This window comes from Pollachius pollachius, assembly GCF_949987615.1.
Source record: "Pollachius pollachius genome assembly, chromosome: 7".
NCBI lineage: Eukaryota > Metazoa > Chordata > Actinopteri > Gadiformes > Gadidae > Pollachius > Pollachius pollachius.
In genome coordinates this window covers 13,138,815-13,152,240 of record NC_136940.1, presented here as the reverse complement: position 1 = coordinate 13,152,240, position 13,426 = coordinate 13,138,815, and the positions used below count along the sequence as shown (strand labels likewise).

The window sequence follows — 13,426 nt, the reverse complement described above, 5'->3', positions numbered from 1 at the left end:
AGAGAGCAAACTGCATGGCGACGACAACAGGAAACCGGAGCTTGAAGACGCCCCAGTGTCATACAAATCCCAAGTGTGGGATAACTTCGGATTCCCGGTTAATTATGAAAATGGTGAAAGACGAGTGGACAAGTCGAACGCTGTGTGCAGACATTGTTCAACAGCGATCTGCTATGCAGAGGGCAACACATTGAACATGCACACGCATTTAAGAAGGCACCATACAGGTGTTACTGTAACCGCTGCAAAAAGAAAACGACCTGTTCAAACCCGGCTCACGTCACTGTTTATTCAGCCCCTATCTGGGAATTCAGAACGGGCAAAAGCCATCACCAGGTCTATAGGTGTTTTCATTGCCTCTGACCTACGGCCATTCTCCGTTGTTGAGAACACGGGTTTTAAACATATGATGAAGGTAAGCATACTCTCATCTTAAATCAATGCTGTTATATAATGCACAATACTTGAAACCGGAATATTATTGACTGAATTAACAGAATATAATTATTTATTATGATTACCTTGTATTACTTTGTTTATATTTAGCATACTAGTGTTCAGTAGGCCTATAATTATGCTGTTAAATGAGTGCCAAAATAAGTTTTGTTGTATCTAAATGCAATGAAAATAAAGTACATTTTATTATTTTCTAAGGTGATAGAGCCCAGGTATGTAGTTCCATCTCGTCCAAACTTCAGCCAGAAAGTCATACCAGCTCTTTGTTAAGAAAATAAATCTGCTGTGGTCAACAAACTGTCCAACGCATCTTCTGTAGCACTCACGACTGATGGGTGGAGATCCAGAGCTACAGAGAGCTACTTAGCGGTGACTGCCCATCACATGACCTCTGAGTGGGACATGGTAAACCATTTTTTACAAACTCCCCCCATTTCTGACCAGCACACAAGCTTAAATCTGGCAGCGGCACTTAAAGGGGACATATCATACCACCAGGTGTGAGTGTGATTAGCCATTACAAGCAGGTTTGTGCAGCATTGTGACATCACAGGTGGGCGTGTCCATCTAGATGTGTGCTGGATAGATCAGTCTACCAGCCTACCCAGTAGACTAGCAAACACTGCTCATCTATCCGTCACACATCTAGGTGGACACGCCCACCTGTGATGTCACAATGCTGCACATTTTGAAAACGGCTTGTAATGGCTAATCACACTCACACCTGGTGGTATGATATGTCCCCTTTAAGGAGGCAGTGTTGGAGTGGGACTTGGAGAGGCCAGAAACTACAATTCCTGTCACAACAGACAATGCTAAAAATATTGTAAATGCAGTCAGTGAAGCAGGACTTCACATATAGGCCTGTCGCGATAAGCAATAAATAAATTAATTGTGCGATAAATTAAAATGAGCGATAATTTTTTGCCGGCCGCAATAATTTCCATTCGCACTCTTTTAAAAATCATTGCTTTATTGGCCTAATCTGAGAAGAAATCTATGCCATAAACAGAAATATTATAGGCCTTTATTACACGGGTCTTCTCAATGCCGTGGAACGCACCGTTCACTTGCATAGATAGAAGTCCCGTAACTTGTCAACCCCAGCGTTTTCGGTTGCTAAGCAACGTCAACGTCTTTGGCGGACTTCACCATGTGAAGTTATTTTTTCGTTTTGGCAAGTAGCCGTGTAATAAGCGGGATAATGTATAAAATGTCTCCGGTCATTATCGAAAATAAGCCTTATTATCCCGATAATGACCGGTGTTCTATACATTATATATATTTATATATATTATATATATTTAGCAGAGTAGGCCTAAGTAACAAATGTCGGGTGGAGATCGGGCACGGGCTCATAATGACAAAACACAACGTGTAAACCCCCTCAAGCATTTTTTGTTAAAATGGAGTCCATTTTATTTATTGTTTTTGGTTGTTTTGTTAATTTATTCTGGATAATTTAAATGTCTTCCAGACGTCCAGTTCCAGTGTTCTTTAAAAATAAAGGTTTATTGATCTTCGAAAGGGTGTACTTGCATTATTATGCCGTTATCATTATATTAGTTGAAAAACTGCAATATTATCGCTTATCGCAATAATGTCTGGGGCAATTAATCACCCAGAAAAAATTGTTATCGTGACAGGCCTATGCACATACAATACACTTAGCAGCACAGAAAGCAACAGGACTCAGCCAGGTGTCCAGAGTGCTAGGTAGAGTCAGAAAGGTTCTGTCTTGATCATGGTTCATGGATCAGGGTTGTGCCCTGATCCATGACGTCCTGACCCGCTGGAGTTCCAGTTACGATATGCTGGAGAGGTACCTTGAGCAGAGGTGTACTCAGCGCTGACCGAGAAGGCCCTCAAGAGGACAAAGACATTAACAGGTTGTCTGACCAGGATGTGAGTCTGGTAGAGGACCTCATTGCAGTCCTAAAACTCCTAAAAACTGTCAGAACACTGATGAGCACTGAATCCACACCTTCAGTGTCAATGATCCTGCACCTCAAAACCACTGTGCTCAACTCTGTGGAGCCCAATGAGGAAGACAGTCCAAATTTGAGAGAAGTCAAGGCTGCCATCAGAGAAAACCTGATGGGAAGGTACTCTACTTCGTGTCATGATTTCCTCCACAAAGCCACTGCCCTTGACCTAAGGTTCAAGACCCTCCCTCATGTGGATGAAGCCTGTTGTGACACCATCTACAACAGCCTCATCACAGAGATTGTGACAGGTATTGTCTTCATTTTCTTGAGCATAAAATGTCTTCAATGCTTAATTTGAAACACTTGCTGTTACTGTCATTAGGCTTAGGACTAGTCATTATTTTATTCATTTGTGTAATTCTATTTTGCAGAAAGAAGAGGCCACAGGGACAACAGCAGCCAGTTCATCCTCAGCTAGAGAACACCCAGAGGCAGAGGCAGCTCCTCCTGTCAAGAAGTCAGCCATGGCTGAATTGTTTGGTGATCCCTTCAAGCTTCAGGACAAGGAGGTGAGAAAAGGGCCTGCTGTGCAGCAGCTGGTGAGGGAAGAGGTTACCTCGTACACGGCAGTGGACTGAATTTCACTGGATTCCACTCCACTATGGTGGAAGACCATTGAGGCTAAATATCCTCATGTTGCTAAGTTAGCGAAACGCTACCTTGCAGTACCTGCTAACAGTGTCCCTAGTGAAAGGGTATTTTCTACGGCTGGAGACATTGTAAGTGCCCAAAGAGCTGTGCTTTCTGCACACAATGTTGACCAGTTGATCTTCCTAAAAAAAAACCTGAAAGTTTAATGAAGCTGGAACTGTTTTCAAGCTTCTATATATATATATATATTTATCCCTAGTGATTGTAGTCTTTAGCTGTGTTTTTACAGTTTGGTTTTATTATATGTTGTTGTTCTCAAATATATCTGCTCCAGTTGGAGTCAAACTTCATTTTGACTGTATGGTTTCCTTTGACTGGGAAAATGTATAGAGGTCTGGGTGAATTTTCAAAACAAGTGAAAAACTGTGGAATTTGGATGGAACGAATACCTATAGTGATATGTCAGTGAAATAAAATTAGGTTTACAGTCTGGTACCTTAGAAAGGTCAAATGGCACTGATGGTGCCCAAAAGTGCCCAAATGGCACCATTTAGGCCGCCTGGGCCTACCTGTACTTAAACCTCTCTAAAATCACTTTATTCACTTTATTAGCATCTATCCTGGAACAGGATACTCATCAGATGTTGTAATATGTTTCCCTAAAGGTTCTGGACTACTATCACATAGTTCCAAGATGGTATTCACTCTAAATAATGTGTTTTTTCTAGGCGAAAATTTAAAATTGATGTTCTAGCTGAATTTAATCTGACACAGTAACATCTATATTGATTCTGACACTTCTGCAGCCACCTCACATTTGTTACCTTTTTTTTTTAAAACCAACTTTATTCATATAGCCCTTGGAGTTGTGGAGGCATACTCTATTCATTTTGGGCATGTCATTTCAGGCAGGAGGCCTGTGAAATAGGCCTAGGGCTTAACATGTTAAGGTTGGTTTAACTGTAACTAAAAACCCAAGAAAGCTAAGCAGTCTTAAGATAGACCCTTATCGTTCCAGACCATGACAAACTGTATAATCTAACTTACTAGGTCATAAGAGTGCATATTGTTGGTTTTAGCTGGCAGAATGGCTGGGGAGAGACAAGGATGATGAAGAATTGGCTGGCAAGATGCTGCTGCTCCAAAAGTACTCAAAGTCAAATCAGAGAGAGATTAGCCTGTCTTTCCAGGAAAGCTTCCAAATACAAACACAAACACATATAAATATATACTACATACACACATGCCCCAGACTGACAGCAAGTGTTCTGACTTTACTTGGGAGAGAATAAGGAAGACAGCAAGGGAGGAGAGGAGACATCATATTATCAAACCAATGCTGATTTGCATTATCAGAAGTCTTTTTTCCTCCCTGCTGTGTGTCCAACAGGCGTAGATTTTTCCAACCAAGGTCAATCCACACAATACGGTTTCTGACAAATCCTGTGAAAGATTTGGTGTTTAAAGGGAGAAAATAATGGAAATAATGGTTTGGCTTTTTATTTTTAAGGTTGAACACTGAAATGGTTTTAGCCATTGTGCAGGAGATTTCCCTCACAGTAGCTTGATCTTGACACAAATAGCCTAGCCCTGTGACTAATGGAAGGGTTTATAATGTGCGCCACTGTCTGCTAGTAGGCATCATGATCCCAGAGAAGCCCCCAGAGTGGAGTTGATCTTCAGGGCCTCATAATACAGTAACTCCTGGTGGAATTTGAAAAACTGGGTAGGGAAAGGTGTGCGGTGTGTGTCTTCTGGAGCAACTTAAGAAATTCTGGTTTGGCAAATATCTCCAAGGTGCTAGAAGATTTGATGGCTAATAACTCACTGGAGCTCATTGTACTTTCAGATTACGCTTAAACACAGGTTGTCTTTGTGAATGTCAACATTGTACTTCAGATATTTAGGTTAAGCCATTATGTTTGCATAAATCCTGTTTGTGGTGTTCTTGAAATTCTTAAAGGAGACATATTATGGTGTTTTCCCAACAAGTAAACATAGTATACAAGTTCCAGAAAACAAGTTTTTGAAGCTGTTTTTTTAGAAGTAACTTTTAGGAAGAAAAAAAATTGCTTACCGCTATTCCCCTCTGTTTCAGTGCCTTCAGAATGTGCTGTTTCTGGTATCTGTAGCTTTAATGCAAATGAGGGGGAAAGGAACTTTCGCTTTGACTCTCTGAAGTCAAGATTGAACCACGACATGGAGGAGAAAGGGATTGTACTCCCGGAGCTTAGCTGCCGGACTGCCGTCGAGCTCCCCCTGCCGGAGCTTCCGGACTCCCTTCCAGGCAGTCACATGGCAAACTGACAAGTTAGACATCAATTTTTGTATGGAATCTCCCTGCTTCTGAAATGCGCGAACATCTCTGCCCAGCGCTTTTCCACTGGTCCACAAAATCTTTTCTAAGCTCTGATTGGAGGGGGGTGGGGAAGTGGGTGGTAATATTCAAATGCCCCTCCTACGTAGGAGGGGGGGCCAAAACTGACTCGCTCGTTTGGTAATTGTAGGTTGGGTACTTTCAGAAATGCATATCTCACTCAAAAAATCATGTACGGACTCTTTGTTTGTATGCGTGTGGGAGCACCAGAGACCCAAAACAACACCATAAATCCGCTGGAAAAGAGTTGTTTCCATAATATGTCCCCTTTAAAAAAGATTCGATAAAAATACTTTTAAATGAATGTGTACCTCCATTCATTTAAATTGTTTCCAACAATGCACTAACCCAGATAACGGTCATATTATTCATGGTAAGGGTCCGTTACATTTTGTCATGTAAATGGCTTCATATACCTTTCACCCCCTAGTATCGGGGGAAACATTCGAAAACATCAATCCAGTAGAGACATGATATTTCAAGAGTGATCTATCTTACTACAATGTACTTATTACTTAATTATTACTTAACTTTGGTGTATATTATTTTCGCTTCTGAGAGAACGACACCATCAGCGATCTATACTGCTTCCCATACATACATTATACATTATAGCTGTTTTTTTTGGTGTGAAAAAGTCTCAGATAGTTTCCACCAATGTCCACACATGGAAAGTCAGTTTAATTGGTATTGTATACATACTTGCGTTAGACCCACACTAGAGATCCATTGGCCATGCAGTTCTTTACCTGCTTATTACTGTAGAGCTAGTGGGATACACTTCTTAAAAGTTATTTACATCCATTGGGAACATTTAGAAAAGTAAGAGACACTAACCCTAACCCTGGTAAACAAGTTTTCAGTTTCCTGTCACATGGCTTTATTTCATAGCGTGAATATCTGTTGAATAAACGACACCTTTCCAACTTAGAAATACAACAAAAACAAGTTTCACCCTACCTGCTACAACTCTGTGAAAGGTTTGGTTTTGGAAAAGCCAGGGGTACCCGATTGAAATCCAGCAACGAAAATCATTGACTGTTCTAGAATGCACAGCTAGGCTAAAGATAGCCACGTCGAGCTCAGATGGGATTAACGTTAGCGTTACTAGGCTAGCTCTCCCAGCCAACTTACCAGCTCTCAAATCCACACTTTCCTGTTTCCGCCTCCAACTCCTGTCTCACAAACCGTGCTGCTATGACCTGTCTGTGACCCCTCTGTCCTGAGTCCTATTCGGCTGAGTGGACTTCCTGTATGCAAGCTGTTCTGTAGCTGTCTGGCAGACCGGCGGTTCGCCCATTGTGTTTGGGGTAACCAAACTTGAAGGAGGTGGTTAAGGGGATAGTGTCTTGGTGCGAGTGTGTATGTGGGGTTAAAACTCATTAAAAGGGGACATATTATGAAAACAACACTTTTCCTGGGATTTGGGGTGTTGTTTTGGGTCTCTGGTGCTCCCACACGCATATAAACTTTGAATAAAGTCTATACAGGATTTTTTGAGTGAGATATGCATTTCTGAAAGTACCCCGCCTACAGTTACAAAACGAGCGTGTCAGTTTCGGCGCCCCCTCCTACGTAGGAAGGGGGCACATTTGAATATTACCAACCACTTCCCCACCCCCCTCCAATCAGAGGATAGCTAAGATTTTGTGGACCAGCGGACGAGCAGCTCTGGCGGGGGGAGCTCAGTGGCAGCCCGGCAGCTCAGCTCCGGGAGTACAATCCCTTTCTCCGCCGGAGCTGCCGGACTGCCGCCGAGCTCCCCCCGCCGGAGCTGCCGGACTGCGGAGGAGGAGACATTACATTAATGCCGTCTCTCGATTGCGTTAATATAATAAGCTGCGTTGTCCGTGGTGATAGAGAGCACTGACTGATGACTGGCGTTGTAAGGTCCTTTTACATTGAACAGGATTTTTTGTTGTGATTTTTTCACATGACAATTAAATAACTGTACACAGACAACGCATATTCGGTTCGGTCTATATACGTCTGACTGGTTTTCATTAGGCTATAAAGGTTGAGTATTCCGTCCATCTTTTCCCCACAGGGATTATTATAGGAATATGCCGCCAATTCGCATCACGGCTGATGTAAACGTGTGTGTAGACTTTATTGTTTAGCCGTGACGCGAGAAAAGCCTTTTGTTTTCACATTGTGATGGGTCGTTCGTGACCGAATCAGTTCGAATGAACGAATCTTTAACACGAACGAACCAAACTGATTCTTCTCTCTCGTTCGTTTAGTTCTTTCTCAGACTCGACTCCTCCCAGACCCACTAGTCGCTGACTTGCTGTTCGTTCACTGACTGAGTGGTGAGGAAGGAAGAGGCTTAGTGAGCGAGCGTACGATAATACGATTCAATACCAGTGAAATGATAAATGCATGCTGCCTTTGTACTTTCTGTGTCATACCGGATTAATCAAATATTTGAATGTCTTTCTGTCTTGTTCTTTCAGGGTTCGTTCTCCACCCGGGACCCCCACCATCATTGCTAAATCAAGTCTATTATCTTGATGATATGTTAAACATCCAATAATCCGCTTCAGCCCCCCCCCCCCCCCATCCCGCTGCGTTTGGTTTAAGTTGTAATTTTGATTTGATGACCGACTTCCACGCTTTCCATGATTTGATTCACCGCTACCGGAAACTCGACTGAACGAACGAACGAACAAACGATTCTTAATGATTCTTCTTGGCGAACTGACCGACACGAACTGAATCAAGGAATAATCATTGAATCCATCACTATTTCACATGTGGGTAGGCCAAGACGAGAACGGCTAGATTCACTTTCGTTTAGTTTCGGAATTTGAGAAAATAAATATGATTTTACTCTTGGATACATTTGTGTGCTCTCAATATGCAGTAATTTAAGGGACTCTGTTAGCAATGGCACTTGCATCGCCATCGACTTAACGCTGGGTTATTGTTACTATACATTTCTAGAACCGCAACTGGAGTACACGCCAGATGCAGATTGTCAAACAGACAGACAGTTCAGGCTAGAAGTGGCAGGAATGTGACAGAAGGTTGGAGAATGATCATTGACCTCTCTCTAAAATCGAACTTGCAGGCTAACACTGCCCCCCAACCCCCCCACTTTCACGCCTTCTGCTTTTCTTCCTTCACATTTGGATGTCAAGCTACCCTGAAGGAAGCCAGGCCGGTTCCGTATGGAAAACCCGATGAAGATGGAAAGGAAGGTTTGGAGTGTGGGCGGTGAAGAATCTGCATCTGCCGCCCTGTCTAGTCAAAACACTGCTTCCGTGCTTGTCTGGCATTAGTTTGGGGCAGACCTTGCGAGGTGTGACCGGAAAGGGGCCCGGCAAGGGCAAATAAACAGCATGAACTTAGACCTAAATATTACGTCTGTGAGAATGTGTCATAAACTTTGTGTCTTTGGAGCAGAGTTCCCTCCTGTTTCAACGCTAAATATTACCACCTGGGAATTTATTTTGTATAGTTGTTTTTTTTTTAAACATTGACATTGGAATTATATTTTCCGAAAAGGGCCCTATCATTATTTTTTCGCGAAAAAAAGACTGGGCTTAAAGGAGAAATCCGGTTAAAAATGGATCTGGGATATGTTTAATATGATAACGAGTTGGGATGTTCGTTTGGGAGCAGAAAGTCGCATGTAGACGCATTCTTAAGTTGGCTGATTTTTGCTGATTCTACCAAAACGCTATGAACTTGGAACGATGGGGGCATGTGTTATGGTAAAAACTAAATCGCTATTTTAAACCACTTAAAAGGCTAGAAGTAGCCTGACACTTCTTTGGTAGTATAATAAGGGTCTTAACATATAAAACGAGGCATTGATAACTTTGTAAGTGTACAGATTGTTTATTAAAAAGGACATTTTATACACACAATATCATCAGTAGTTCACCCGTCGACGCCATTTTGTTTTTAAGACTCGATAAATAGATTGACAAACACAGAGCTTGCGTGTTGACGGATGTCATAATCTCTGTGTTCGTCAATCTACCTATGGAGTCTTAAAACAAAATGGCGTCGACGGGTGATCTACTGATGGTATTGTGTGTATAAAATGTCCTTTATAATAAACAACCTGTACACATACAAAGTTCTCAATGCCTCGTTTTATATGGTAAGACCCTTATTATACTACCAAAGAAGTGTCGGGCTACTTTTAGCCTTTTAAGTGGTTTAAAATAGCGATTTAGTTTTTACCATAACCAGTGCCTCCATCGTTCCAAGTTTATAGCGTTTTGATAGAATCTGCTAAAAACAGCAAACTGAAGAATGCGTCTATATGCGTTTTTTGTGCTCCAAAACGAACGTTTCAACTCATTATCATACAAAACATATCCCAAATCCATTTTACACCGAAATTACCCTTTAATGCATTCAGTTTTCAGTCTTGATAAAGACACGATTTCTACTTGGTCATTATATTTAATAAAGAAGAAAAACTGTATTATGAAGAGATACATATAAGTCAGTAGCGAACCGTCACTCTTAAACTTTGAGTAACCATTAGTTTGTTTCCAACCAGCAGTTTACTTTATTCGGTTGCTCAACCAATACGCAAGTAATGTCTTAATTAGTATCAACTAAGTAATGCTTAAGTTGAACTTAAGCAGTTTGTTGTGACAAAGGTACGACACAATATAGTTTTGACAAACAATTAGCTATGATGTTAATACAGAACCTGATTGTGGTTATTCTGAATATGTTTGGTTGCCTGTAAAATCTACCGGATGTCAGTGTATTGGGAAGCTGGGATCAACTTCAAAAGTATACCTTGTGTGTGTGTGTTTCACACACAAACAGTGATGATCAACGGCAAATAATTACTTTATTTCACCTCCTTTAAGACTGCTAGAATCAAGCCTATCCTTAAGAAAACGACCCTTAACACCAATGACATCCGGAACTCAGACTTGTCTCTTCTTTCATACCTTTCTAAAACACTGGACAAGCTATCTTTAACCAATTGTCCTCCTATCTCTCACAAAACAGCGGCTTGACCCTCATCAGTCAGGCTTCAAGACTGCACACTCCACTTAGACGGCCCTCCTCGCGGGGACGGAGTAAGTCTGTGCTGCCAGAGCCTTGTCCCTCTCTTCGATTCTCATTCTCCTCGACCTGTCCGCAACAATCAATACCATGAACCACCAGATCCTCCTCGCCACTCTCGCTGAACTTGGCATTTCTGACTCTACACTATCCTGGTTCACATCCTACCTAACGAAACGCAACTATCAGGTCACATGGAATGGCTCCTTGTCCAAACCATGCACTCTGCACACCGGTGTCCCCTCTTCTGTTCTCTATATCAGATCCATGGGCTCTGTAATCAAATCACACGGTTTCTCCTATCACTGCTACGCTGACGGCACTCTTCAAAAACTATTCCTCTTTTTCCCCTTCTCTGACAGCACCCTGATTGCAACACGCGTCTCAGAATGTCTGGCTGACATCCAGACTTAGACGACTGCCCATCACTTGGAAGATTAACCTCCTCGTGCCAGCAAAAGACGGCCCTCACATGGACTTATTGGTCACTGTTGAGGACATTGCGGTATCTCCATCACCAACCGCGGAGACTTTGGTGTGTTTTTTTCTTTTTAGCAAAAATGTCAATATACATATTTTTTAGCAACAATTTCAGTAGCGTCGCCATTATTGATTCTAGAGCCCCAAAACTTGTTCAATAGAGGCCGCTTTATGGTCCTACTACAACATTTATGATGGGGAGAGGGGAGGGAGTGGGAAGATGCATTGGTTTGAGGCACAGACCTTTTTGATTGTTGTAGCATTTGTGTTGTGTGATTTTACTGTATAGGGTGGTTGTTGATATAATATATTTGTTGTTAAATAAATGTAAATAATGGTTTTAAAGATTATATTGTAATATGTTCAATCTCTCCATATTTCCCCAGCTCATTACTGTAAACAAATGTACTGTATGTACACCCTTCTGTTGCCGGCAGACACATAGAAACCTCCCGGTAGGGTGCGCTTTGCGAGCACACAAAAAAAATTGTGAGAAGAAAAAAAAACATTTCAGCTCCGCTGCTGCAACTCCATCCTAGGGGAAACACTGTGCTCTCTACAACATTAGCAGGATTCGGAAGGGAGCAACTCAGGTCCTGGTCAAAGCGCTCGTCATCTCCCGACTAGACTTCTGCAAATCAATCCTCGCTGGACTCCCTGCCTCAATCCTTTGCAGCTAATCCAGTTCACTGCAGCATGCCTGGTGTTCAACCTACCAAAATTCTCCCATGTGACCCCCCTATTTCGTGAGCTCCACTGGCTCCTTTTAGTAGCTTGCATCAGATTCAAGACAATTGTAGTGGCCTACAAGGCGATCAATTGAACGGCACCTGCCTACCTCCAGGCCTTAGTCAGACCACACACCCATGCTCGACAGCTCTACTCAACTACCTCAGCTGGACGCCTGGTACAGCAATCGCTAAGAGCAACCAAAGGTCGAACAGGGTCACAACTCTTCTCTGTTTTGGCACCGCAATGGTGGAATGAGCTCCCTGCCGATGTCAGAACCACAGAGTCGCTCACCAGCTTCCGCAAGAGGCTCAAGACTCACTTGTTCAGAGTTCACCTGAACACTGAATAGCCTGCTCCCCTACCGCCCACCGACCCTTCTCCCTTTCTCTCCTAAAAAGACCCCTCTTACGCACTTATTGTACTTGTTGTACGTCCTGGCACTTAAAAATAGTATTAAGAATTGTGTAGCATCTTATCCTAGCTATATTGTTGTATACAGGGAATGGGTTCACCTATCAATTGTAAATGCTTAACAATTGTTTCAATTAATATCTTACTATATGAATATTCTACTGTACCGACAGCGATATATTGTTTCTCTTTCTTCTGACAAATGTACTTATCACGCAGCAAAGTTAATTTGCCAACTGGTCAAGCAGATTACTATAGGCTGGTTGATCAGATACTATAATTTCCATAGTAGCTGCTGGTACCACTCCATTCTCGATAAACATCAGGCCCACTTACTTAAGACTTCTTACAAAATATGGTCAGTTGTATAGAAATAATAAATTGCAACTACGATTAAGAATCATTAACATTGTGGCCATATTTGTTTATTTTGGAATACTGACCAGGACATCATCAATTGCCACTTGGTAGTGCCGGGATCGAAGCAGAGCGAGTCAGAAATATCTGCCATGTCTTAGAATTGCTGTAGGCTTACTAAATTTGGTGGTAGCACTGTTACCAAGCTTAAGCTTTCAGTATCACAAATAGCCACTCCATATAGTTTGGCAGCCTTGAACAATTAGATGTGGAAAGCCAATGTTGATAAAAAAATAAAATAAATAATAATAATAATAATAATAATAATAATAATAAATAATAATACCCAAACCCAACAATAACAATAGGTATCCAGTGATAAACTCTGTGAATACATAATAACAAAAGAGGGACAGACAAGGCTACTAAAGACACAAATGTGACATAAAGGGCCAGGGGAGACGGTAAGAAACCCTGAAGAGAAAGATTCTTGAGAATGTGTGAATGTCTCTTGGAAATGTTCTGACACTTTACCTCGTTCCTCCTGCTCTGTGCTCCGGGTCTGGTAATGAGCGCGGTGTCACCGCAAACCACGGCTGCATCTTCAACAAACACGCAATCGGGAAGGGACTCATCCGCGGGGAGATGGATCACTTGCAGACCGAGTTTCTCCCTCAGGACATCCACATACACTTCATGCTCCTTCTGAGCCTTCTCGAGGTCCACGTCCAACTGTTCCGTCCTGAGTGCTTCTTTCGCAAGCGATGTGGGGATACCCCGGACGACAGCGTGGGTGAACTTACCAAAACCTGCCATGTTTTTCTATCTATATTTTCAAAAGAAAGAAACACTACGAACCGCGGATAAATGGAAATGCCTTCTATAAGTTTACCCGATTACGAATTGATGATTGCCTTCCTTTTGTGTTGTTTTTTCTTCGATTTGGTGTGATTTTTTACAGTAGCGTGCTACAACTCCAATATTTAGG

General features: G+C 42.1%; 1 protein-coding gene across 1 annotated transcript in view; it reads right to left on the bottom strand.

The window, feature by feature from the left end:
- Positions 1 to 13,426, bottom strand: part of ddah1 (dimethylarginine dimethylaminohydrolase 1) — an 84,457-nt gene extending 71,031 nt beyond the window's left edge. The window contains exon 1 of the mRNA XM_079740000.1: positions 12,973 to 13,426. Coding sequence (XP_079596126.1) covers positions 12,973 to 13,254 — 282 coding nt within the window. The 5' untranslated portion in view covers positions 13,255 to 13,426. The remainder of the gene's footprint in view (positions 1 to 12,972) is intronic.